This window comes from Phoca vitulina, unplaced genomic scaffold (genome assembly GCF_004348235.1).
Source record: "Phoca vitulina isolate PV1807 unplaced genomic scaffold, GSC_HSeal_1.0 scaffold140, whole genome shotgun sequence".
Taxonomy (NCBI): Eukaryota; Metazoa; Chordata; class Mammalia; order Carnivora; family Phocidae; genus Phoca; species Phoca vitulina.
In genome coordinates, this window is record NW_022589843.1 from 30,220 (window position 1) to 56,589 (window position 26,370).

General features: G+C 48.4%; 1 protein-coding gene across 5 annotated transcripts in view; it reads right to left on the reverse strand.

Moving 5' to 3' along the window:
* Positions 1 to 17,388: 17,388 nt before the first annotated feature.
* LOC116628878 (urea transporter 1) overlaps positions 17,389 to 26,370 on the reverse strand; it is a 31,194-nt gene continuing 22,212 nt past the window's right edge. For 2 of the 5 annotated variants that reach the window (XM_032399214.1, XM_032399215.1), the window contains exons 8-9: positions 20,792 to 20,841; positions 17,389 to 19,466 (exon numbers count right to left, since the gene is read on the reverse strand). In XM_032399214.1, the coding sequence (XP_032255105.1) occupies positions 19,290 to 19,466; positions 20,792 to 20,841 (227 nt within the window). In that variant the 3' untranslated portion in view covers positions 17,389 to 19,289. The remainder of the gene's footprint in view (positions 19,467 to 20,791; positions 20,842 to 26,370) is intronic. The other 3 variants (XR_004298666.1, XR_004298667.1, XM_032399216.1) reach the window with 3 other exon arrangements.

Below are 26,370 nucleotides of genomic sequence, written 5' to 3' on the forward strand. Positions count from 1 at the left end.
TCTACAATATCAAAAATCAAATAGAACTGTGAGGGATTAGCAAACCAAAATCTAGAAGGCAGAAATCCAGAGAGGTGAGCCTGGCATTTAGGGCTGTGTTTGCCCAGAGGGCATTAGCTAGCCAGTCTTCATGTGATTTTTGCACCTGCCACAATGATGTCCCCCCTAGCTACCCTGATTCCTCTGTCCACCAAAGTCCTAGCGCCTTAATAGACTGATGCACTCAAGGTTGGATTTATTATACACTCTTTGTACTGTGGTTTATTTGGAGGATAAGTTTTAATTTTCCTAGAATATAGGTTTCTGAAGGACAAGGATCATGTCTTCAATTGTGTCTATCACAGTGCCTTGCACAGGGGAGACACGAAATAAATAATTTTTACAGAAATCTGTAACCGTGAAAAACCATTTAATATCTGTGACTCATCTTCTCAGCTGTTAAAATGATTAAAACAATATCTGGTCTAACCTATTTCACCAGATTGCTGAGAAGCTCAAGTGGGCTAGTAGATATGAAAGAGCTTGGATCATGTAATATGCTGTAGAGAATTACTAACAGTAATGAGCACTGAGGATCGAGCAGCCATTGGGTATTTATAACAGGAGGATGGTGCATGTGCTCCTTCGGATCACTACATTTGTATCTTTGGGGTAAATATCCAGTAGTGAATTGTGTAAGACTGGTGAATCACAGACCTGTACCCCTGAAATAAATAATACATTATATGTTTTAAAAAAACAAACAGGAGGACGGAACTATCAATGGTTAGAGGTTAATGAGAATCAAAGCTCATTGTCTGAGCTCTTGGGTCGCTGGCACCAGGACTCAAGTCTTCCCTTCGCTCACTTCTGCAGTGATGTTTACCGAGGACGTCTGCTAAGACTAGCATTGTGTCAGGCTCTGGATGTGCAGAAATAAAACCGTTTCTGCCCACACCTCACTCAGTCTGGTGAGGGACCAGGTAAAGGTGGCAAGTGATATAACAGAGATATTTATAAAGTGCCAAAAGAGCACCAAAGGGAGACACCTGACATGAGAAGAGAGATACTAGGAGGCCTTCCTGGAAGAGGTGACCACTGAAACAAGTTCTGAGGGACAAATAGGAGGCAGTCAGTGGAAGAAAAGAGCTATTTCAAAAGAGGGGACAGTCTGTGTAAAGGACTGTTTTTGAAATCCCATGGCTTTAAGTAGGATTCAAAGAGCAAGTCTTCTTAAGGAAAGTTTTGGCCGTTTTATGCAGAGGAGGAGGCCTGTTGACTCGAGAGCCTGAGAGTTACATGAGGACCACATTAGCGAGGGCCTCGTGCGGCCTCATGCACAGCTCTAAGTATGCGCTCTCTTCTCTCCAAGACACTGTCTAGATCATGTCGTCCAGCGGTTCTGAAACTCCAGCATGAATCAGAATCTCTTGGAGAGCTCGCTCAAAGACATACTGCTGGGCTCACCTTTGAGCTTCCTATTTAGAGGGGGGGGGCATGGTTGGGGGGGGGAGACTTTGCATTTCTGACAAGTTCCCAGGTGATGCTGCTATTGCTGGTCTAGGGACCACTGGGAGAACCACTGCTGTAACCCAACCTTTTTTGCTCGCAGCTGAGACCTGGAGGGGAAGTGCGTCAGCCCAGGTCACACCGCTGCGTAAGGCGAACTAGTCGGACAACAGGAACTCTCCCCCTCCCAGCGGAGTCCCTCCCTTCTTGGATCTTGGACAGCCTTTCCTCCCTTCCAACCTCTCTTCCTCCCTCCCATCCTCCCTCCCCCGCAGGAACCTCCCCTCACAGCGCTCGCTCCCCTTTCAGCCACCTGTAAGGCAGAGAGATCGCGTGTTCCGATTTACACTACAACCCAACTTTTCAAGACCCCAACGTTTTAACCGCAGGTTCAATCGCGGATTTTCCGGCAGGCACCGCGGCGGCTCCCGACCCCGCAGTGGGATCGGCCCATCTCGGTCCAGGGAGCCTGGCTCTGCGGACCGTGGCCCCCTGGCGGGGGAGAAGCGCAGCCCCGCGGGCGACAGTCCGGTCCCCCAGGCCGCCGATCCCCGCAGCGACGGGCCGCCCGAGCACGGCGCCCTCGAGTCCCCGGCCGCGGAAGAGACCTTCCCGAGGGGCTGGGGTGGTGATGGGCACCGGCCACCGGCAGCCCAGCCGGCCCGCCCCCTCGGGATTCTCAAGCTCAGGGTCCACCACTGCCCCCCACCCCAGTACAGCCTGCTTCCCAAGAGGGCTCCCTCCTGCTGGCTGAGTTCTCGGAGTCCTGGAGCCTGGAACGCGGCTCGGTGTCGGGCTCTCTGCAGCCCCCCGCGGGCTTACTGAGGGCAACGAACAGTGTTGGGTACATCACCAACAAAGGACGCAGCCCTGTGGCGCCCGTTCTCTTCCATTTCTTTAGAAAGCACGTATCATGGGTCTGCCCTTCACCTTGACCTTTGCTAGACATCGTGGGGCATGCAAACACGGGAGGCGCACACTTTCTGCCCTCCCGGAACTTAAAGGTAAGGCTGGGGAGACCAGCACCGAGCACCGCAGGCCGCGTTCACAAACCACTCTACTCCCCCGGTTCGGAGGTGCCTCCAGAACTGATACGAGCTGGACCCATGTTGCCATCTGCAGCGTGGGTGTCGAGAAAGGTCCCTTGCGTGGTCCGCAGAGGCTTCAGGGAGGAGGGGGTGCTGGAAGTGGACTTTGGAGGGGTACACGGAAGGAGAGGGGCCTTTCCAGGTTGGGAGTGACTTGGGGGGGGGCAGTGGGATGAGGAATGGCCTGGCCTGCGGGGGGGGGGGGGGAGCTCCTCTAGGTGGTGTGCTGGCAGGTGGAACTTGTTCTCCTCCAGCTGCAGGGTCCTTATGAAGACCTTTGTATTTCGGGTGACCAGCCACCTGGTAAGGCCACAGCATGTGCTGCGTCCGACTTAGGACAAAGCAGAGTGATACAATTCTGTGGACTCTGGTTTTCTGCTTCTCTCGGAGCCATTGGGAAAATGGCACATGCCCTGGGCAGGGGCAGGTGCTCTGAACCCGGGAACAGGGAGTTGCCTGGAGTTTTATGGACAGCCGTATAACAGGAGAATGACATTTATCTTCCAGGGTGATCTTTTTTTATTAAGAGGGCCTGTTTAGATATGGTTAATAGCTTATTCAAACCAGTTGGGCAGGGCTGAAGGCAATCCCAGTTTCGGTGGGTTCTTGGTTAATAATACGAGCAGCGTGGGAAGAGAAGGATGGGATGAGGTGAGCAGAGCAGAAGAAAGGATTCCCAGTGGAGGACTGATGTTTATGAGAGGCTCTGAAAAAAACTTACATATGCTTATGTTTTTTGGTCCTAACACACCTTTTCTCCCTGAAAAGAGAAGGAAATCTGTAATACCATAGCTCCAAAGAAAACAAAGTATCAAGTCATTTTTATTTTTTATTTATTTATTTATTTTTTATTTTTTTTTAAAGATTTTATTTATTTATTTGAGACAGAGAGAATGAGAGAGAGAGAGAGAGCACATGAGAGGGGTGAGGGTCATAGGGAGAAGCAGGCTCCCTGCCGAGCAGGGAGCCCGATGCGGGACTCGATCCAGGGACTCCAGGATCATGACCTGAGCCGAAGGCAGTCGCTTAACCAACTGAGCCACCCAGGCGCCCTCAAGTCATTTTTAGATTTAACAGGTAGCAAGTATTGGGGCGCCTGGGTGGCTCAGTCAGTTAAGCGTCTGACTCTTGATTTCAGCTCAGGTCATGATCTCAAGGTGGGGGGATCGAGCCCCAGGACAGGCTCTGCGCTCGGTGGGGAGTCTGCTTGAAGATTCTCTCTCCCCCCTCCCTCTTGCCCTCTCCCCATTCGAGAGCACACACACATGTGCACACACACACTCTCTCTCAAATAAATTAAAAAAAAAAAAAAAGGTAGCAAGTATTCATGAGACCCTACTGCTGGAGGGGGGGCGGAGGGGAGGCATCTTCCCACATCTGGTGTGAAGTTGACGGTCTTCATCTGGTTCGTGGAGGAGGCTATGGGTGTGAGATAGAGAAGAAATACCAGGGGGACTGCTGAATGCTCAGGTTCTCTCTCCCAAGCCTCACCCAGAGATGCTGTTTTAGTTGGTCTCTTTCTAGTCTTCACCTTGGAGTTTCTTTGTGTTTACCAAATCCTTCCTTTAAAATGGGAACACAGAGGTGCCCGGGTGGCTCAGTCGTTAAGCGCCTGCCTTTGGTTCGGGTCATGATCCCAGAGTCCTGGGATCGAGCCCCGCATCAGGCTCCCTGCTCAGCCGGAAGCCTGCTTCTCCCTCTCCCACTCCCCCTGCTTGTGTTCCCTCTCTCGCTGTGTCTCTCTCTGTCAAATAAATAAAATCTTAAAAAAAAAAATGGGAACACATGTGAACACAGGTGAGTGGAAGGCAGGAGGGCTGGGAAGTATTCTGAGGTTTGGGGCATCTTGGGGGCGGGAGGGCTTTGGGGGGAACTTTGGGTGTGGCAGAGGACCTTGAGAAGCACTGGATATTGGGACAGGGCACCTACGGGGAGCTGGGAGGGCATTCAACACACACTTTGCCTGATATGCCGTGATACGCCTACCAAAAAGGGCAAAATGCCATCTCTGAGGAAGATGCTCTTTGAGACCTCGTGAGGGTGTCCCAGCTTCCCGTTGCTGTCTAGGAAACTACTCCAAAACTTAGTTTTCTACGTCAACAACCATTTTATTGTATCTAATGATTCTGTGGGTCAGGAATGAGGGAGGGGCTTTGCTAGGTGATTCTTCTGTTCCGAATAGAGTCAATGAAGATCTCTTGATGGTACTCTGCTAACATTTTAAGAGGCAGAAGAAGAAAAAGAAAAAGCCAATAAATACTTATTGAGCACCTGCTTCTCATGGTGGCTGAGAGCAAGATTCTGGCCTGAGAGTGGTGCTGTCACTTCTACCTACATGGCCTTGGGAGAACCCCTTAGCCTCTCCCGGTCAGTCATCACATCGATAGAATGGGAAAACTTCCTCGTGGGGCTATTATGTGGTTCAAAGGAGATCATAGATATGAGTCTTCATTAAATCTATGCTGATGTGGCTGTTGGTGCTTTGACTTCTCTGGGAACAGTACGGTATCTCGCTCCATGTGCGGGCACAGAGATGTAGCAGATGTAGCCTGTCCTCTCAAGATGCTTAGTGAGACAAACCCCACACCGTAGATGGATAATGCAACCATGCCCCGTAGCTGTGAACATGCTGACTTAATTCAGGAGCTTAGCCGAGGGGAGACACTGCAGTCCTGGAGGACTTCCTGGAAGATGAGCATGCTTCTAGTAAATGAGGAGGAGGAGGCCATTCCAGGCTGCAGGGGAACCAAGGCAGAGGGGGGGAGAGCTGAGGGGAGGTGCAGGGGGCACCAAGCGAGGTCCTTGTGAGGCCATAGGGTTAGCTGAGCCTGGAAGGTGAGTGGGACGGGCTGGAAATTCTGAAATTCTATACTAAGCCCTTCATCCCTGTCGGCCTGTTGTGTTTCATATTTTTCTTCTGAAATATTCTAAACAGGAGCAGGCTGGAGTCCAAACTGGCAACTGCAAGCAAGACATTTCATGGGAATCTCATGTTTCATCTTAGGAATTCATGTGATTCTGTGTTCTGCATAACAATGTCTCTATATTTTTAATATAAAAACCATCTTTTCCCTTACTTACCATTGAGTAAAAGGGAAGGACCTGGTATGTTCTCCGCCAGCCTCCCATCCCCCAGACACATCGTCTCGCACTGCTGTGGGGCTTTGGACCCTGGTGGGGATGGGGCCACGCGGGGCTCGAGAGGGTGCAGGAGAAGGCCAGGGAGCCGTGGGGAGGGCTCCCTGGAAGTGGTGAGCACGACACCTCAACATCTACAGATGCAAGTTCAAATCCAGATGCTGTCACTTACTGCCTGTGTGACCTGGTGGAGGTGTGGCCTTTCTCAACCTCAGGGCCGGTGGTATGAGGGGGTGGCAGCGGGTGTGTTGAGGGAAGGAAGGGGTGGCTGGGTCTCCTCTTCCAGACTCTACCACCGATTCCCCAGGACTTCCAACACTCATGTGGTCCAAGGTCCGGTTTCCACGTTTGTAGAATGGGAAAACTTCCTCAGGGGGCTATTGGAGGGTTCAGATGAGATCACATATGCATATGCAATAACATTGAAGTCACTTAAATGGTCCCAATGTCTCCCACATTTAAAATAGCCTCCCTCCCATCTCCCATTCAGCTCTGGTTGCTGTCCTCTTTTTAAAACTGTACAGATTAGCAAAATTTTCCTGACTTTGTCTCCACTTCCTACTTCCTGTTCTCTCCTGAATCCAGACTCCCCAGCTTCTGCTCCCACAATGCCAGGCTCTGCCTCCCGAGGTCGTCAGGGACCTCCTAAGTGTGGGCTCTCATGGGCAATGTCTCAGAAGAGCGGCCACCACTAACACTCCCTTCTTTTTGAAATCTGTCCTTCCTTTGGAGTCGGTGGCCCCCCCGTCCCCCCGGTTTTCCTCCTGCCTGTCTGGCTACTCCTTCTCGGCCTTTCTCATGCCCTTCTGTTGCAGCTGAACAGTGGACTTTCTCTGGGGTCCTATGTTCATCTTCTCACTCCCTAGGCTGTCCTGGGTCATTTTATTAACTCATGGTTTGAATTATCATCGGTAGCCCAAGGTATTTTGCTAAGCCCCAGACCAGTGTGGTCAATGGCCTCCCCGGAGCCTCTACTTGGAATCCCCTGCTCCAAAGCCTGCAACCTCGCTTCTTTTCTATTTCACTTCTCAGTGACTGTCACCACCACTCAGGCGCCCAAGATGGCCATCCTTGACTATGCCCTTCATCTTATTCCCCACGCGAAGTGAACCACTAAGTCCTAATTCTATCTCCCAAAGTTCTTTAGAGTCTCTTCCTTTTCTCCTTTCCAATGTCATTCTGTCCATCATCTCTTACCTGGAATAGTCCAGAAAGTATTGTAAAGGGCCATGGTTAGGAATGTTCTGCTCAAATGTTCAGAATTGTTTGAATTGTTGGGACTTTGAGGTGAAAGAGATAATTGTACTTTCTATACTAGCTTAAGCAGAAAAGGTGAGCAAGCCCAGAGAATCAAAAGGTGAGGAAGACACACAGGAATTGGAATTTATGGTTACTTCAGGGACCAGACCCAGACACTTTGGCCTTCTAGAACACACACACACACACACACACACAACCCCCCCCCCCCCCCCCGCCCCATCCGTTGCCTCATTCTCTCCAGCTTCAGATGGTCTCTCTCCACACAGAGGGGAACATGACCACTGACAGCCTCGTACTCACATTCTAGCCTTGGACTCACAGTTTCCTGAGTTACCAAGAAAGAAAAGAGTTCTTTTCTACCAGCTCTGGCCAGAAGAATTGAAATTGGCAGCTGTTGTCATAGGACCTTCCTGAATCAATCACTGTGGCAAAGGGCAATGATTGTTCTAACCTGGCTCCAGGGCCTCTCTGTGCAGTCAGGGGTTCAAGGTCTGTAACCGGAAGTGTCAGGGGTGGGAGGTGGGTGTAGACTGAACAAAGACAAGAGTTACTTTGCTGCCCAGCTCACACACCCTCTTCTTCCCATATACACAATTTCAAAAATGTTCCTGCTTAAGATAATACCACATTGCTCATACCTCCTTCCCCCCGGGAGACAACCAGAAGTCTATTGAATACCCCGCCCCCTCAGGGCTGGATGTGCTCTGCACGACCTCGCAAAAAGATAAATGTGCCACCCATAACTCACCTGGTATATAATTTTTTGGGGGGAGGGCCAGAATAACAATAAAGCCTTCCATTTAAAGAAGGGAAAAGGGAACAGGAGATGACGGACACCGGGCCAGAGGATGCATGTCCTGCTGGTCAGGAACGGTGAATAAGCAGGCAGACATGTATGCTGAGTCACTACCCCAGGTGAGCCAACAGCTGAGTCCTTGGTTGGCCACTGTGGCTTCCGTGGGATCTGCTTGCTGGAGCCTCCATCCGGGGCTCACCTGGGCCACACCTGAGGGGCACCGGGCAAGACTTGCCTGCTGGGGCTGGGCCCTGCCATGGGCTTTGGGGCCTGGGTGTGCCTTGGGGTTGATATAATCATAAGCTCCTGCGTGTCCAGCTTACAGTGTCTCTGTCAATAAAGCTTAACAAAACTCACTGATTCCATCTGGGGGAGCTTTATTGGCAGTTAAATCATGATGTTTGAATCTGGATCCCAGCCTTGCAGTTCTGCCTCTTAGTTCATCCCCTCAGCCCTCAGCCTCATGGCTGAGATCCAGGGAGCAGAGCTGATTTTCTTCCTGTCAGCAACCCCCCTAACATTTATGGGGCTGGGGCAAGAGCACAAAGAGAGGCCTTTTGTTGACCCCGCCCCCCTTTTCTTCCCACTCAGCTCTGTCCTACACGACTGGGCCTCCTGCTCGCACAGGGATAATTCAGGGGGCCCATCCAAGCTCTGGTCACCCCCACCTCCATCAGCTGTCTTGTAGCAGCACCAGGGGCCCAGGGGTGTGTAACCTGGAAGCACAGAGGCCCCCCAGAGGAATGACTCAGGGAAGGGGCCCTCACGGGCCCCGGAAGCAGGCTCTGGCCATTTGGGCAGAACATTCCATGATCTTGGGTGCTTAAAGCCAGGTCTAGAAGGGGATCCCAGGCTCCAGGTGGACATATCCCCTGGGTCTCATGGGCTTGGCCCATGTAGGGAAGGGCATGGCCAGAGGAAGGTCAGATGAGGGCATTTTAAAGCATGGAGGGTGAGGCGAAGGCCCTTTCTGCCCAGCTTGAAAGTCTGTACTTCTTCTGTCTCCAGGCTGCTCCCCAGTAAGTGACACTTAATCATGGCCAGGAATTGCTAAGCTTTTTTGGCAAGGAGTGATTTATAATAGAATGTGATTGAGAAGGGCCTGGGGTAAGACTTCCCCACTTCTCTTCATCCTCCCAAGTAGCTGCTTCCTATCAGGACATTAATTTTAGTAGAGGGACAGAACTCAGCTGAGGAAGGGACCTCCGGGCTGGTGCCATCTAGGGCTGGGACCTCTCAGGAGGTGTGGTGAGTCAGGTTACAGGACAGGGACAAGAAACAGGCAACTGCTCCCAAAAGTGGCACATCTCTCTCCCTGCATCCTGCCTCCCAGTCTCCCTCTGATCCACCCTATTAGCAGAAGCCAACAGGCCAAGGAGAAAGTGTGAGACCATAGCTTAATAACTTGCACAGGCAGAGAGCACAATTATTCAACCCCCAGGTGTCTGTTGCATTTGCTAAAGGTAAAAAGAGAATCTCCACATGCCCACGCATCCCACTTTAAGCCAAAATTGTAGCCAGAGCGCTCCGATAGCCTGGCATTTTGCTGCCATGCCTTTCCAAAAGCTTTAGTCACAGGGGACACATAGTTGGGGTCATAACATACATCAGTTAATAATCTAACCCCATGGAGCAAAGCCTATCAGATTCCCAGCCGGGGATAGGGCAGTGAGGGGAAGGACAAGGGGAGGGGGGATGGTCTTCCCTTAGCACCTCCCCCATCTCGACTCAGCCTATTCGATCTTCCAAGTGTCACTCGAACATTCCGTATCAGTTTTGGCTGTTGGTTACAACAGAAACAGATTCTAACTCATTTAAGTACCAGTTTATTGGAATGGCATGGGGATAGCTCACTACATGAAAGTAATAGTAACCTGGCCTGGGGGGGGGGGGGGGGGGGGAAGAAGCCGAGATGGCTTTGAGTGTTATATGGCCTTTCTCCACACCACTGTCATCAGACGCAGCTCAACTTCCTTCTATTCCGGGATGTCTGCGCAGATTTCAAATTCCTGCAGGGGAGAATCTGATTGGCTCAGTTTGGGTCAGGTGGCTATGCCTTGGGCCAATCCCTATGACCCGGGGAGTGGAGTACTACGATTGGCCAGGTCTGAGCTGCCCCACCGGGCGGTGCCTTGGAGTAGGGAGGGTATCCAGGTTGGCATCCCCAAGAGATCCCCATGAATGGGAAGCAGATCTCTTAAGGGAAGGGAGGTGCTGTTACCAGAAAAAGGTAGGAAGTATGTGGGGAAGATTAAAAACAACAGATGGCCATTAGGGCAGGCAAGCAGGGATTTCAAGATTCTGGGAAGAGGAAGAAACCGCATTCTTTTTTTTTTTTTTTTTTCAAAGATTTTATTTATTTATTTGACAGAGAGAGAGACACAGCGAGAGAGGGAACACATGCAGGGGGAGAGGACCCTGGGATCCTGACCTGAGCCGAAGACAGATGCTTAACGACTGAGCCACCCAGGCGCCCCAAGTAACCGCTTTCTAAATAGCATGGACGCGGGCGCCTGGGTGGCTCAGTTGGTTAAGCGACTGCCTTCGGCTCAGGTCATGATCCTGGAGTCCCTGGATCGAGTCCCGCATCGGGCTCCCTGCTCGGCAGGGAGTCTGCTTCTCCCTCTGACCCTCCCCCCTCTCATGTGCTCTCTCTCATTCTCTCTCTCTCAAATAAATAAATAAAATCTTTAAAAAAAAAAAAAAAAATAAATAAATAAATAGCATGGACGCATCTGACTGGTCCTTGCCTGTTGGCTTCTCTCTTCGCTGCGATGTGCTCGGCAGGGAACGGGTTTAAATCATGCGTTGTCCTTGGCTTCCTCTTGTATGTCCCCCCTCCTCCTCCTCTTTCTCTTCCTTTGCACGACAGCTCCCCGAGTTCTGGATGACGGCCTTCCTTGGACTCACCCATCAAAACTAATCTTTCTAGAATACCTTTCCTATATGATTTGTTCTTGCTATTAGGCGGGAAGAAGCCCGAGAAATGATTTCCACCAGGTTTCTAATAGCTGAGATCGTAACGAGTTGCAGCTGTCGCAATATAATGCTCTTTCACTGAGACGTTAAGGGAGATATTTTAGGTTGCGTGGGCAGCTGTGAACCTCCGAACCGCTCAGATCACGCAGGTGTTGGCCCGATCTGGTCCAGGTGTGACTGCACGGATTCTGACTCCAGGTGCACGCACCCCTGGCATGTACCTAACTCTGAGTCCTGGGGCCGAAGATCCCACCTTGTAGCCTGGAAGGAAATAATGCTTTACAGTAAATTACAACCAGCATTAAGCATACAAAGTCTGTCTGCACGGATCTTGTGGCCAAATATACACCAGCCTGGTATTTGGAAACTTGAACTGGTCTGGCAAGGGTATTGACCCATCAGATCCAGGACGCTGAGGAAGGGGCTCCTCATGCCTGTGTCTGGGAGTCCTTGGGGGCCCTGTGACAGGCACTGAGGGGCAGGGCTGCAGGTGACAGGATACTTTCCATGAGGAATGTGAAGTTCAGAGGCAGGCAAGGGGGGCAGGAGTGGGCATTGTAGGAGGCCCCCAGAAGAAAGAGAAGCACAAGCCTGCCTCACACATGAGTTGGAGGGGTGCAGTCACCGAGGGGTGGGGGGGCAGGGCCTGGGGAGTAACAATGTTACTCTTCTTCTTTTGGCTTTTTGTGTGTATATAAAATCCACATTTATTTATTTATTTTTTAAAGATTTTATTTATTTGTTTGACAGAGAGAGAGATAGCGAAAGAGGGAACACAAGCAGGGGGAGTGGGAGAGGGAGAAGCAGGCCTCCTGCGGAGCAGGGAGCCCGATGTGGGACTCGATCCCAGGACCCTGGGATCATGCCCTGAGCCGAAGGCAGACGCTTAATGACTGAGCCACCCAGGCGCCCCTAAAATCCACATTTAAAGATAATAGATTTTCTGCCACAGGCACTTCCTTCTGCCCCTGACCACCTTCTGAGTACACTTTCTATGCGGTTAATCTCAAGGCCCACCAAAGCGTGGCTCCTTACTGAGAGCATCATTTCTTTGGACCCTGGCAGTGGTTCTAGAAAAGGTGGTGGTCAGGGGACCCGGGAGGAACCCAAACGAGCATCCAAAGCCGAGTCCCGATGAGCCAGGGAGAAAATGTGTCGAACAAGGGCAGAGTCACACCTCCTCCAGGAAGCCATCCAGCTTCTGTTGGCTTCTGAGTTTTCTGAACTTGCAGTCCCTTATATGTAGGAGAGCACATAAGAGTCATCTGTAGAGGCCAGGATGGGGTGGGACGGTTTTTTCCAAAGATCCTTATGCATAACTCTGATGAATGCACTTGGTTGAGAAACATTGTGGAGGATTTATAAGAGGTGCCTGGGCATAGAACTTGCAAAACGGAGTCCTTGGAAGAAATCCAGCCCCCAAACTGGCTTTGTTTGGCTAGCATAGTGTTTAAAATATCTGAAATGTGAATGCTTTGGTGGTAGTGGGGTGGGGTGTGCAGTCTTCAATTTGCCATGGTCCCCACTCTTCCCTATTGCCTCATAACCAGCTGCTTCACTCTTTCCATCGCTTGTGACCGCTGAGCACTTGCACATCTGGGAGACTGCATGCTTCCGGTGGGCACAGTGGGAGGCAGCCCGCTCATCCCAGTGGGGCTGCCCTAGCTCCGAGCCTTTCTGAGGCTCCTTTCCAGGCACTGCCTTCAGGATAACTTTATACCACACACAGGAAAATCAGTCTCCTCACTTTGTAGGCGTGTTATGATTATTTTTTAAAAATGACATCCTCGAGGGGCAGAGGGTATTCCTGGAAAGGTGTAAATTTTACCTGAAATCGACACTCCAGAACTAGCTAACTCTGTCTCCACAATGTAATAGAGGAAAGGCTTCTTACCCATCCATTCGTTCATTCATTCAGGGAATAATGCATTCTCTAGAAGTTTGAGCTCCAACAGCTCGGTGCCTTCCGAGTTGTCATGGAGACTTTGCAGACCATTAAGAGCCCCGGGACTGGGCATTGTCTAACCAAGCACTGTCCCACAGACATAGAATATGAACCACGAATGCAAGTCATATATGTGATTTAAAATTTTCCCGTGACCACATTAAAAAATTTTTTAAAGATGAAATTAATTTAATAATATGTCTTATTTAACCCAATGGATACAAAATATACATCTCAATATTTAATCAATATACAAAATTATTGAGATATTTTACCTTTTTTTTTTTTTTGGTCTTATATGTTTGAAATCCAGTATGTACTTTTGAACACACATCAACTGGGGCTGGCTTTATTTCAAGGGCTGTGTGTGGCTACTTGTTACCACAAATCTCCCCTCTTGTTGAGAGGCCAACATGGGGGTCTCAGAAGGTCGAAGGGCCTCCTTGTTAGATTTGCCACTCCTATGACCTGCCTGTATGTTGTTCTCCTTGCCCCAAGATGTGCCTGCTCTTGGGTCACTGACTCATGTCCTAGCTGCCTTTGTGTCCTGTGGTCTGAGGGACTTAACTTGAGCCAGATTTCCTGACACCGTGCCAACTTTCCTCTGTGCTTCCTTTCTTCCCCTTCAAGTCCTTGCATGTCACTGTGATATAATTCAAACCTTCTGAGGGCTAGGATTCAATGGACCCAACCCAAACAGGAAACTGGCTTTCTCATTGTTTATTAGGAACCATGAAGCAGAAAATGTCAGACACTTGTTTTCAGTGCTTCATTGAGCTGGGATTGAATTGAAACTCAACTATTCCCAATGGGGTCTTCTGACGTCGAATGATTTAGAGGCTTCAACTCTTTAGATGGAGAGGACTAATGAGGGCATGAATTGACCCTAAACTTTCCTTGCTCTGATCATTATCACTGGATGCCTCACCTTTTGCTTAGAATCTTGTTAGTCAGAGGCTACAAAATCTTGTATGAAGCTGGGGTATCCTAAAGTACTCCGGGAATATTCCAGCAAGTATTCCGCAAAGTCTTTCTGTGTAAAAGGTCTCGGTTTAGGTCTCTGTCCCAAACTCCTTTGTGAATGCCACACCAGACAGTCTTGTCTGCCGCCACGTAGCGCTCTCCAGGGTGGTCTGGGCACGAGGTACTGTGTACTGTGTACCCCACCATGTACGCGTGTGCGTCTGCTGGTCCGAGAGCCGTTCCTCCTGCTTTCCCTGCAGTGTGGCAGGGCTCACCTGCTACTGTGGAGGCTGGCAATACCAGATGCATGCTTTCCCAGACTCCTTTGCAGCCAGGAACGGCCATATGACCCAGTTCTGCCAAAAAGACACAAGTGAAGGTATCTGGGGAGAGCTTCCGGGGAAGATTTTCCTCCCGGATAAAAAGAGAGAGCCATGAAAGAAAGACTCTTGCAACTCTGGTTGCCTCCTCCTTCCTGATGTGTTTGTGATGTTTGTAGCAAGGCCCCTGTTTTGGGACCATGAAGCAACAAGCCTGAGGATGAAAATGAAGTCTTTGGAGGGTGTTGAGAATGCTGAGGAGGATAGCAGGACGTCGTGTCCTTGATGACACTGTTGTGCAGCTTCACTAAACTTGGAACAGAACTTTCTGCTTTAGGAGTGAAACCACTGTTGTTCTATTACTTGCTACCAAAAGCATGCTGACCAGTATGGATGCCTGGTATTTAATGATATGTTCTTATCTTCTGTTTCTTAGAAGGAAGAAGTCACTGAAATACTCTTTCTTCAACCTTGTTGTCCAGCTACCTCTTACTCATCTCATCGCCACGCTACTCCCTTTACTCATTTACTTGTCAGTTCACCTCATAAGGTTCTTGTGAGGGCAGTGGCCATGACTATCTGGTTCACTATGGCAGTCCCAATTCCCATTAGGTAATAAATAGTCATTCAATAAATATTTGCCAATTAATGAACCAATGGGGGCTATCAGGGAAGTAAAATCCCTAGAATTTGGCTATTGCCTAGAGGTGAAAGAATGAAGCTAAAAATGGCATACTGTTTCTGGCTTGAGCAGTAGGCTAGAGGGTGCTACCCTTCCCCATAACTCAGCACAGAGGGGAGAGCAGAGTAGTTGAAGAAGATGAGTTTTGCCCTGGATGTGTTGAACTTGATACTTTTGGAACAGTCCCCATAGACAAAGAGTCTGGATTAAGGCTCTGGAAAGATGGGATTGGACAGGAAGACGTATAGCATGAGAGGAGAAGTGACTCTTCAGTGCTCCCATCCCTCTGTGGCACCACCATCCACCCTGTAATCCAAGTGAGAATTCAGGAAGTCATCCTGACATTTCCCTCTCCCTCACTTCCCACATGGATCCATCACCAAGTCCTAAGGATTCCACCTCTTGTCTCTCACACGCATCAACTTCTTTCCATCTCCCTGCCCTCACTGGAGTCTGAGCCAACTACCTCTCTCCTGTGTTACTGCAATGGTCTAACTGATTTCCCAAATCCACTCCAATCCTTTCCACTCACCGTGGTCCAGCCACGTCTGTCTTCTCTCACTTCTTGAAACCACCAATCTCCTTGTCTCAAGCCCTTTATGCACGAGCTTCCATCTGCCAAGAACACCGCTCCCTCCATCCTCCACCTTCCTCCACCTGCCCGTCTCTGGCCTACTCTTCAGGTATAGGCCTAAACCTCACACCCTCAGGAAGGCCTTCCCTGACTACCTCCCACCCCACCCATCTTTGTAGCCTCAGAAATTTAACTTCGTTGGAAACACCATGGGGTGATTTGGGTTTTGGTGACATGTAAAAAACAAAAAACAAAAACAAAAACCTTTACAAAAACCTATTATCAAAATGGAATTATTAATTACAATGAGAAATCTAACTATCGAAGGTCAGAAATTCACAAGTATGGACAAATGCATTGTTTCCTTTAGAAGGCAAATCTACACAGGAAGTCAAATAGCTTGTGAGTACAGGCTCAGACAAGGGGCATTAGCTTCTTGATCTAAATGATTACATTTGCTAAACTGTGATTCCTCCCAGTGTGCCCATTTCCACCACAGGGGTCTCCCTTGACACCTGTTCCTGGTCCATGACTCCCAGAGCTGAAGACCCCCTGCCTTTGTCTGCCTGCAACTCCTAAGCTTCAGTGGTTGACCTGCCCTCCCATCAGATGTAAGCTTGCTCTGGCTGTGTTAACACCTACCTGGTTAACACCTGCCTGGTTAACACTTAGTAAGGTAAAGGTCAGACCCAGGAGCAGTCTTTTCTTTTAGATGATTTCACATATGTCTGCTTTGATCTACTACATGTCTTTTGTAGTTCTATTTTAAGATGAAAGCAGACTGGTGAAAGCAGACTATTAAAGGACTTAAATCCACTTCTTTCAAAGTCTATTATTTACTATATTTGTTTAAATTCCTTCAAGATCTGTACTGGTGACTGTTAGTGAATGGCATTCCATAGCCTTGAAGCTCCAAGCCTTCTAATGATTGGGGGTGGGGAGTGTTAGTGCAGGTTCAAGAAGCAGGTTTTACTCTAAAGACGAAAGCCTTTTAGAAGGAAGTTGTTGGAATAAAGGAAAGGCGGAAAACTTTCTTATGCATAAAACGTCACGCTGTACTTAACCACCTCAAAAATATTCCTGCAAGTTTGTCTCTAGGAAGCCATCTTGGAAAATCCTGATCTCCTGTCAACTTAACCTCCTATCTCAACATATTCCATGTTAATCAGGTACCATGGGTAACTTTATATAGCACTTGTAATATTCAGCTGAAAAGCCTTAAAACCTTCTCTCTGTTTTCTACCTCGGACCAAAGGGGGCATTTAATGACCAGACCACTCTCGTAAATTTACTGTCTTGAAACAATAGGTAGGAGAAGGTATTTCTTTGGTTTGTTTTTTGTTTGTTTTACAGAGAGAGCATGCACACATGTGCGTGAGCTGGGGTGGGGGGAGTTGGGAAGGAGGAGAGAGAGAATCTCAAGCAGGTTCCACACCCCGGGCAGAGCCCGAGGCGGGGCTCCATCTCACAACCCTGAGATCATGACCTGAGCCAAAATCAAGAGTCAGTCGCCCAACTGACTGAGCCACCCAGGCGCCCCTTGGAGAGGTTTTGTTTTGACAGAGGGCACTCCAATGGGGCTAATCCACTGTCGCCTTCTCTTATTTCTTGTTTGGGTTGCTTTTGAACCTTGGAGTGAGTTTCCATTCTTGCCATGTTTTCTTTCAAACATGCTAGCTGTGGATGTAGGGAGGTGGGAGAGAGGAGTGTGGCGTGGCTTCACCCTCAGGGGTAACGTTCCTCCTAGGACGGCTGACCGCTTAGGTGTGCCCAGCCTCAGTCCGGGGGTGGGGGGGTGCCCGGGGCCTCTATGGCATGCATAGAAGCTGCCTGGATAGTCATCTCAAAGTGTTAAGAGTGTGCCCTGAACATCAGTGACTGCCCTAAGTAACCCATTCTCATCCCTGAGCGAGGAGAACGATGCGGACTTGAGAGGAGACCCACGGGGATGGGTCCATACCTCTGAGTTGAACAGGGTTTGCTCAACTACACATCTGGTGTTACCAGTATAAGAAAGGAATAAGGATACCAGCACATCAAAATATAAGCAATTCTAAGCAATACACACGTATGCATGTGATTGTTAATATCCACGATAGCAATAAAAGGCCTATGTGACTTTTAAACAAAATTTACACAAAACTGAGTTGTGAGTATAATTTTATTCATATTCTTAATTGGAAATTGGTTATACGGACAATAGGAAAGAATACAAGTGATCCCTAAGAAAACTAACAAATTACTCACTTCATTTCAGGATAATAGTAACAAAAATAGCTTGAGAAAATTAATACCATTTAAATTAGACAATGTACAAGGCTTTAGAATGTTCCTATTTACACGTCTCTGTGAGCCCACCAGGAGAAGGCACAGAGAACACTCTAGAGCTCCTCGTGAAGATGGGCCTGAAGACACGTTAGAAGCTCTGGTTCGCTCAACCACGGCCCAGGTTCTTCACTCCTGGTTATCTTTGGTTCTGCTTGCTTTTTTGTGTCCTTCCCCCGACCCCCCCCTCCCAAATCTTATTTCACAAATTCCCTAACAAGGGAGATCTCTGTCTGAACAATGAAAATTTAGTTTTTCCACAGGAATGCACATGACTCTATGACAGTTGCAAATTCAGGGCTTCAAAAGGCTTTGGTTACAGGGTTGTTAAATTGGAACAATGTTTGTGTTCCCGAGAAAAGGAAGAAGTGGACTTCTCCCCAGATATTTGTAGGTTTCCTTCCCCTCTTCTGTTTATTTGTGCAGCACACTGTGTGTTTTGCACTGAGCGCTGCAAACCCAAAGGGGAAAAAAAGCCTTTAAGCTTTCACGATTTCTCTTTTTGAATCCTCCAAAATACTGAACTGATATAGACTGAAGTAGAAGGTAGTGAGCGGAACTTTCCACGGCATCCTCAGCATGTTTGGGTATAGAATGTTTATAGGACTGATAACTTTAAGATTAAAACAAACAAAAAACCAAACCAAAACAAAACAGGAGAACCCTTTACCGGTATGTCTTGTCAGGTTTCTGAGTGAGGATATCTTGAGCCTGCAGAAAATAATGATTTTTTTTTTTTTTTAAAGTAAGAAACTCAACAACTTCCAAGCACCCAGAAACAATCTGACCTTCACTTTCAGTCTTTATAAGATATAAGACATCCTCAGATGAATTGCAAATGTGGTTTTAAAGGGCCTTGGATGTTGATGACTTGGTTCTATGCATTCCTGGCATTTACGAAATCAACTTGGGGATTAAAGTAAAAATGGCTATGCCAAGTATTTTATAAAAATGCAACTTTTCGTTAATATCTAGGAACTGGTGAAGCCAGGAACTTCTCTTATTTTACCTCATTGAAAAAACAAATCCATTCTCATAAGAAAAAGATCATAAACTTTATCTAAAACATCCTTTGCGATGTCTAAGAAAAATAACACTACAAAATAATTTTGACTAATAAAACCCCTTTCTCCCTCCTAGAGCTGTGTCAGCTGGAAAGAATCAACCACCTCCTTGTAGGAGAATGCCACACACACACAGGGCAGCATCCAGGCCCTTCTGCCCAGGAGCTGGAGAATGAGCTGTGGGCACTACAGCCGTCCCGCATAACTTGTATTGATTTTAAACGAGTCAAACCGCTTATCGGAGAATTCTGGGTTGACTTTGATTTTGTGACCATGAATTCCATTCACTGAAGCCTTCGTTGGTTTGTAGAGCTTAATTTTTAATACTGTTAACATCATGTAGCCAACCAAACACCAAGAGTATCAATAAATAACAAGCTCTGGTCTCACGTCTTCTTCCCGTTGGAGCATTTGACTTTATGAATAGATTACATGTCTAGCACCGGCGCCCCACCAGGGCAGACCATCTGGACGCGTCTCTCACATGTTTGGGGGTGTTCCTGGAGTCTAAAAGAAAGCCACAGAAATGAGCCTAAGAGCAGATTGCCAATGGGTCAGTGTGAATGTTGTTGCTAATGAAAAACAGCAGTTTGCCGAGACCCTGGGAGTCACCTGGGGCAGTCGGTCAGTCCCCCCTTGGGACCTGGGCTGTGGGTGGGGCTTGCCCTCACAAAGGGCTTTCAACCATCCTTTTTTTCTTGGCTTGGAGGTAGAAGATGCGGTTTTCTTCAGGATAAGTGACTTTGCTGAGGGGCATCCTGTAGATGTTGGCATTTTTCGTGGTCACCAAGAGGAACAGTAGTGTGGCCAAACAGAAGGGCCAGGTGCAAGCCGGCAATCCCACCTGAAGAGGAAGACACAAACCACATGCTCCTTTGAGATCCCGTCACAGAGCACCACCCTTCATCCTATTCTCATTCAGCGCAGGGGGATGCGTCCCTGGGCCGCCGATCTGGACTCGGCTTCTGCCCACTGGGACCGAGTCCAAGGGCCCAATCGGACTGCATTTAGCAGGTGAAACGTTGCTGTCCATTCCTCCGGTGGTCAGTGGCACGTCCACCTTGTGCATCTTTCCCTCCTCTCATTCAGCCAGGCTTCCTACACCACATGTGCGGAGATGAGCCCAGGCAGCCAGAGGTGTCACTCCGCAAGCTCCCAGGGGCTCCTGACCCCTCACCACACCCACAGGGCCCTCCTTGATTGGTTTGGCCTGTGGTGACCTCTCTCCTCCTGACTCCCACCCAGACCAGTCTTGGACTTCCCTTCCTTTCATTCCAGTTCCCAAACAGACTCTAAGCTCTTGGAGGGGAGGTCCTTCCCCTGGGCTGTTCTTTTTTTTTTTTTTTAAAGATTTTATTTATTTATTTGACAGAGAGAGAGACAGCGAGAGAGGGAACACAAGCAGGGGGAGTGGGAGAGGGAGAAGCAGGCTTCCCGCCGAGCAGGGAGCCCGATGCGGGGCTCGATCCCAGGACCCTGGGATCATGACCTGAGCCGAAGGCAGACGCTTAACAACTGAGCCACCCAGGCGCCCCATCCCCTGGGCTGTTCTTGGCAACTCATGCAGTTCTGGAGAAGGTCAAGGGCAAGACAGTGCTGAAAAGGAAGGAGGCACTAAACAGGCAACGATTTTGTCTATTAAATAATTCAGCTAGGACATGGGTCTAAGTACGTCTTACTGACGACTGACGAGGGGTTTAAAAAAGACAAGGGGTATGAAAAACGAATGGCTCAATTAAAAACAAAACCCAAACCATTTGGGTCTGTAGGCAATTATCCTTTTCCTCCCTTTCTTGATTTCTCAACCACTACCTGGTTTTGGCTTTCTGTTCAAGTAGAAGATATTCTAAAGTCAGTTCCCTGACCCTCAGAGTTAGAGTAGGAACTTGATAAATATGTTATACAGCCTTTCACTTCTTTAAATTATGCAATCTGGTATTTTTATTTTTTTGTTTTTTTTTATCTGGTTTTTTTTAGCAAGCCCAGTGATTGTAGTTTGGACTAAAATTTACTATGATGTTAGCAGGTGTGTGAACAGGCAGGTCCAGGAGACGGGAAAATCGTGGCGACCGCAGCCCTGGCTCCTGCTGGGGGACCCCAGGAGGGTTTCCACATCACTGAAAACGGATCAACCATGCTGATGATAAAGCGAGATTAAAGCCAACTCACCACAGCCATCACGTGGGACAGGCTGACTCCAAGGTAGGCTGTGAACAGAGCTACAAAAAGAAGGGAACAACAAGACTTAGTAGGTGCACTTTTCATTATAGGGAAGACTGCTTTCTGGTATAAATCTCCTGGAAATCCATGTTTCACCAGCTAGCTCGGCACCCTGGTTACAAGTAGGAGCTTCCAGTCGGCAGCTCTGGGTTCAAATCCAGACTCCACCACTTAGGAGCTTGGTGGCCCCCATTCTAAGCCTCCACTTCCTCACGTGCTCAATAGAGGTGATAGGAATTTCTCACGGGGTTGGTGTCATCATGAAAGGAGATAATACTTGGGTTTAGCACACAGTAAGAGGTACTCAGTAAAGGGAGTTTTCTGTGGTTACTATTCTGTTGCTATTATTGCTGATCCCTAAGGAAAAGGCCTTCTATGGCAAATTAACTTCCCTGTTATTTTATCTGAGCATAGTTGAATTGAAATGATGGGGGCGCCTGTTAAGCGTCTGACACTTGATTTCAGCTCAGGTCATGATCGCAGGGTTGTGCAGTCGAGCCCCACTTTGGGCTCCACACTCAGTGTGGAGTCTGCTTGAGATTCTCTCTCTCCCTCTCCCTTTGCCCCTCCCCCACTTGCTCTCTATCTCTCTCTAAAATAAGTAAAATCTTAAAAAAAATGAAACGTATGAATGTTTCTTGAGATAGCATGGTTTCTGTGCAATCACAATATATGCATCTAGGAGTCTCATATTAATGGTTAGAATTCACAGTTACAAAAAAATCATGGTATAAAAAAATAAAAAGCAGAAACTGACCACAAACTTGGGATTTCTTCCCATAAGAACATTGTTCCAAATACCATTAAGATTGGCATATAGGCCAATGAATTCATATGCTGTGTTTTTATTTACTCTGAGTGAGCATGGATCTTAAAGTAGGTAATTTGAGTCTATGTGTGACCCTCAACGTAAAACAACACACACAAAGATCTCAAGTAGCTAATCATCAGTTGAAGAGGGGGCTCGGGGAAGTTCAGGGAAGCTCAGGTTTCACAAAGGCATGCTGCAGAATGACCGTGCATTGGCCACCCAGCCCCCTGGGCCATGGCTGGCTCTGTTAGACATGCCCACCACCTAGACCTCCAGGGCAGGGAGAAGTGACATGAGCCCCCAGGGGGGCAGGGTGGGAAGTGGGGGGAGGGACTCTGATCCTATTTACTTTACCATCGTTTCATCAATCTTTGGTCTTTTTATCCTGGTATTTTTGTTCAACAGTATACCTCATTTTTTCACATCTGAATTGTCTCCTGCTAGGGGGAAAGGCTTGTCTTGGAAACAGCCTGGGCTTCAAACCCCAGCTCTGCCATTTTATTGTACAAAAAAAATCACTGAACTTGGGAATCTAGTATTATCGTCTGTAAAAGGGCAACTTGACGATGCGCTTTACAGGGAGGAGATGAATCTCAAATGCAGTCTTGTATTTCCACAAACAGCCGCTGTCAACCCATCCATGTCCCTGGGGGGGGGGGGGGGGGACCACGATGCAGCTCTGAGCAGAAGCGGGCAGCGGCTTGGTTTGGAAGAGCTTCTTTGTTTGGTTTTGATAATTTCATTCTTTTTTTTCCCCTTTCATTCTTCCTTCCTTCCTTCCTTCCTTCCTTCCTTCCTTCCCTCACTCATTCAACAAATACTCACTGCCTTCGGGTAAGCACCAGAACACTCTGCCCTGCTCTCTTGGGTACCGGCTCTTCTCCGAGACCTCCCCTGAGCCCATGAGTCCTTACTGCCATTCTTCTTTTCACACGGGTCGCACCTGGAAGGCACAGTTACCGCCCCGGTCTCTTCCTGCTAGGCTCCTTCCAAGTGGTCTCCGATGACAAGTTGCTTTTCTTTCCACAGTAAGAGCATCAGACTGTCTAACAGTAGCTGCCATCAATTAAGGCTTGCTGAGTGGGACCGGGAGAGCCTCCCATTAGAGGAGAAAGTCTGCACACCACAGGGTGTAGGCGATGACTCTGACAGTGCTCTGGGCAGCCGAGGGACAGAAAGGCCCTGAGTGCTGAGCAGACAGTGTCCGTCCTAGCAGACTGCCGTGGGCCAGTCCTACTAGGGCAACCCAAGCATTGAAAAGGGACATAATGTCGGGGCGCCTGGGGGGCTCAGTCAGTTAACCCCCTTCTTTTGATTTCAGCTCAGGTCCATGATCTCAGGGTCCTGAGATCGAGCCCCGCCTTGGGCTTGCACTGGGCGTGGAGTCTGCTTAAGATTCTCTCTCTCCCTCTGCCCCTCCCCATCTCTAAATAATAAACCCCCCCCCGCCCAAAAGAAACCAAAAAGAGACAAAATGTGTCTCCAGTTTGCGCTGACAAAATAACAAAATTGAGGAATTCCCTGGTGGGCAGTTTCCGGTTTCCAGGCAGGGCAGGCGGCCCTGCCAGGCTCTATCAGAGCTTCCCTGCTCTTCTGATAACGCCATCGGAACCAGGGAAAGAGCAACTCTGTAATAAATGTCTGTTATTTATTTTCCCTGGCTGGCAGAGTTGGTCTCTCGTTTGGCAGGGTCAGGGTGATGTGGGCAAGCTGGAACTTGCTGTGACATTTTCCATGTGAGACTTGCTTTACAAGAGGGGCTGGAGGTCTGCCTCCACACTTTCTGTCCAAAGACGGAGAGGGGCAGGACCCAGTGTGGATCAAACAGCCACTCTCGCACATTGTCCGTGGCAGGGGAAATCCGTATGGCCTCTGTGGGGGTGAATGTGGCATCTATTGAAATTCAAATGGACAGAGCTAGGATTTTGGCCCCAGGGTCTGGGCTCTCCGCTAATTCTGTATACTGCCCTAACCGTATGCTACACCAGTGGAGAAAATCTGACCTGTCCAAAGGAAGGTAGGTGCGATAGGCGGAATAACGGCCCCCAAAGATGTTCCCGTTCAAATCCCTAGAACCTGTGAATATGTTAGTTTACAGGGCAGAAGGGGCTTAGCAGCTGTGATTAAGTTAATGATCTTGACATGGGGAGACTAGCTGAATTATCTAAGTGGACCCAGTGTAACCACAGAGTCCTTGTAAGAGGGAGGCAAAAAAGTTGTATCGAGGGAGTGGGATGGAATGTTTTTACTTTCTGCTTTATACTCTTCTGTATTTATTGAGTTTTTGTTTGTTTTGTCTTATACAATAAGCCTCTACTACACCTATAGTGAAGAAAATAATGAAGATATTCCTGGTTTGAGGAAACCCATCTGCAAACATCTTTGGCTTCATCCCTTTCCACACTCTGTCAAGATCTCATCAGCAACTCTTGTGTCCAAAACAGTGTCTGCTTGATCTTGAAGGATGTGCTCAGGCCGTCCCCGTGCTGGCCCGGACCTCCCCCTCCACCAACCAGACTTCCTCCTCTCGATTTTTAGGACGTACAGAGAAGCCACCTTCTCTAAGAGGTGCTTCTTGATGATTCTGAACTGTGATGCTCCCCCAGAGACTCTGGTACTGTAGACATGTCCTTGTTCCCCTCCCAATATTCATATGGTCTCCGTGGGCTTCTCTCACCCACCTGGCTTCTGCCCTGGACCGTAACACTCTCCGTACAGAGCAACTTCTGGGATCTACGCTGCTGAGCCCCTAGCTCTTCCTAATACTGTCTGGGCTGTTTCATGAACATTTAGTATGTATTTGTTGTTCCTGCCAACCCAGACACATAAAGGTATGCACCTCGAATAAAGATTTGAAACCTCAAACAATCTCACAATAAAGCTTCTAACCTGGCCTAGCTCAGGTGGCACGTAATCTGTCTTCTCCCTTGCCCTAAGCTTGTGAACAGATGTGGGAAAATGAGCAAAGAGTTTTGACGGGCTTAGTTGGTGGAACAGCTGTGTACTACAAAGAAGGGGGCAAAATGACATGGACGTGGTACCACCCTGGCAACCTGAGATGTGTTAACCCTGCTACAGCTTCGGGAGATCGAAACTGAATGAGGCCTTAGAAATCCTCAGTCCCACCTCCTGCCCAGTGCAGGAATCCATTCTAAATCCTGCCTGACATGTGGTCTACTCTTTTATCTTTTTTATTTAAATTGAGGTGTAATTGACATACAATATTCTATTAGTTTCAGGTGTACAGCATAGTGATTCTACCTTTGTATACATTGTGAAATGCTCAGCTCGGTGAAGTCTCGTCACCATCTGCCACACACACAAAATTAATACAATATTATTGACTCTATTCCTCATGTGGTATATGACACCCCCATGGCATTTATTTTATGACTGGAAATGTATACTTCCCTTTACCCATTCACAACCAACCCCCCCCCCCCACCTCTGGCAACCACCAATCTGTTCTCTGTACTTACTGAGTCTGGGTTTTGCTTTGTTGTGTTTGTTTTTTTAGATTCCACATGTAAGTGAAATCATATGGTATTTATCTTTCTCTGTTTGACTTATTTCACTTAACATAATACCCTCAAGGTCCACCCGTGTTGGTGCAAGTTGCACGATTTCATTCTTTTTTATGGTTAAGTAGTATTCCATTGTGTATGTATATTTGTGATCTGACATTTTAGTAGCAGCTTAGATAACTTGGATTGATTCACCTGGTGATAAACTGACTCTAGACAAATATTTCTATTGGTTAGGAATGATTTCTGCACCTTCCACCATCCTCCGCCCCGCATATCCCCCAGGGAGGGTCATTCCCTGCACTCTAACAGATTATCTTAAATACTTTTACTTTGTATTGGATTAGGGATGCCAGAGGCTCTGGGTGAATAAACCTCCCCTTTACAAGGGCCTGAGAAATCCATTAGCTTTTCAAATCTAAATCACTTGAGCTCTGTTTTTACCTCAAGGCCTGAATGCTGCCACAGGGAAGCTGGGGTTTGGGTGGATGTAATTCCAGAGGTTGTTAGCAAATGTGGATTCTGGGCTTGCATTTACCCTAACTGACTGGATGCCCTTCAGCACATCACTTTACCTCTCTGGCCTCAGAACCCCAATAGTAAAATGAGGGGGCTGGGGCGGAGATCTGCAGAACCTCTCCTAGCTCTGACAGGCCGAGGCTGGCTAGAATACCGGGGTCAGAAGCCGTGAACACAGTGCAAGATGTGGCCCCCAGAGCACCAGCAGCGGCACTGTCTGGCCCTCTTTAAATGCCAACTCCTCCCTACCTCGAACGGGGAATCAGACACGGGGTACTGGGGCGGGGGGCAGCCATCTGTGTTTTAACAAGCCTTCCAGGTGATTCTGACGTTCCCTGAAGTGTGAGAACAGCTAGATTCTTGTGATTCTCAAAGGGCCACATGTAGTCCTACCTGATTCAGCAGGAGGAATGGCTCTGTATCTAGCTCGAGTCATTTCATCTTAGTTTCTTGGGTCAAACGATGAGTATGAAGAAATAGGATGAGTCAAGTTTCTACCTCCCCCCTCCCCCTCCCCCATATACAGATGGCAAAATGGTTAACCCGACTCAACAGGCTCTCCTGTCCTCACGACAGCCAATGAGGAGGGCACAGCAGAGCTTAACCCTCCCGGGGAGGGGACGCCACTTGTCCTGCTCACACATGCAGACAGCCGGGGGCCCACACTGGAACCG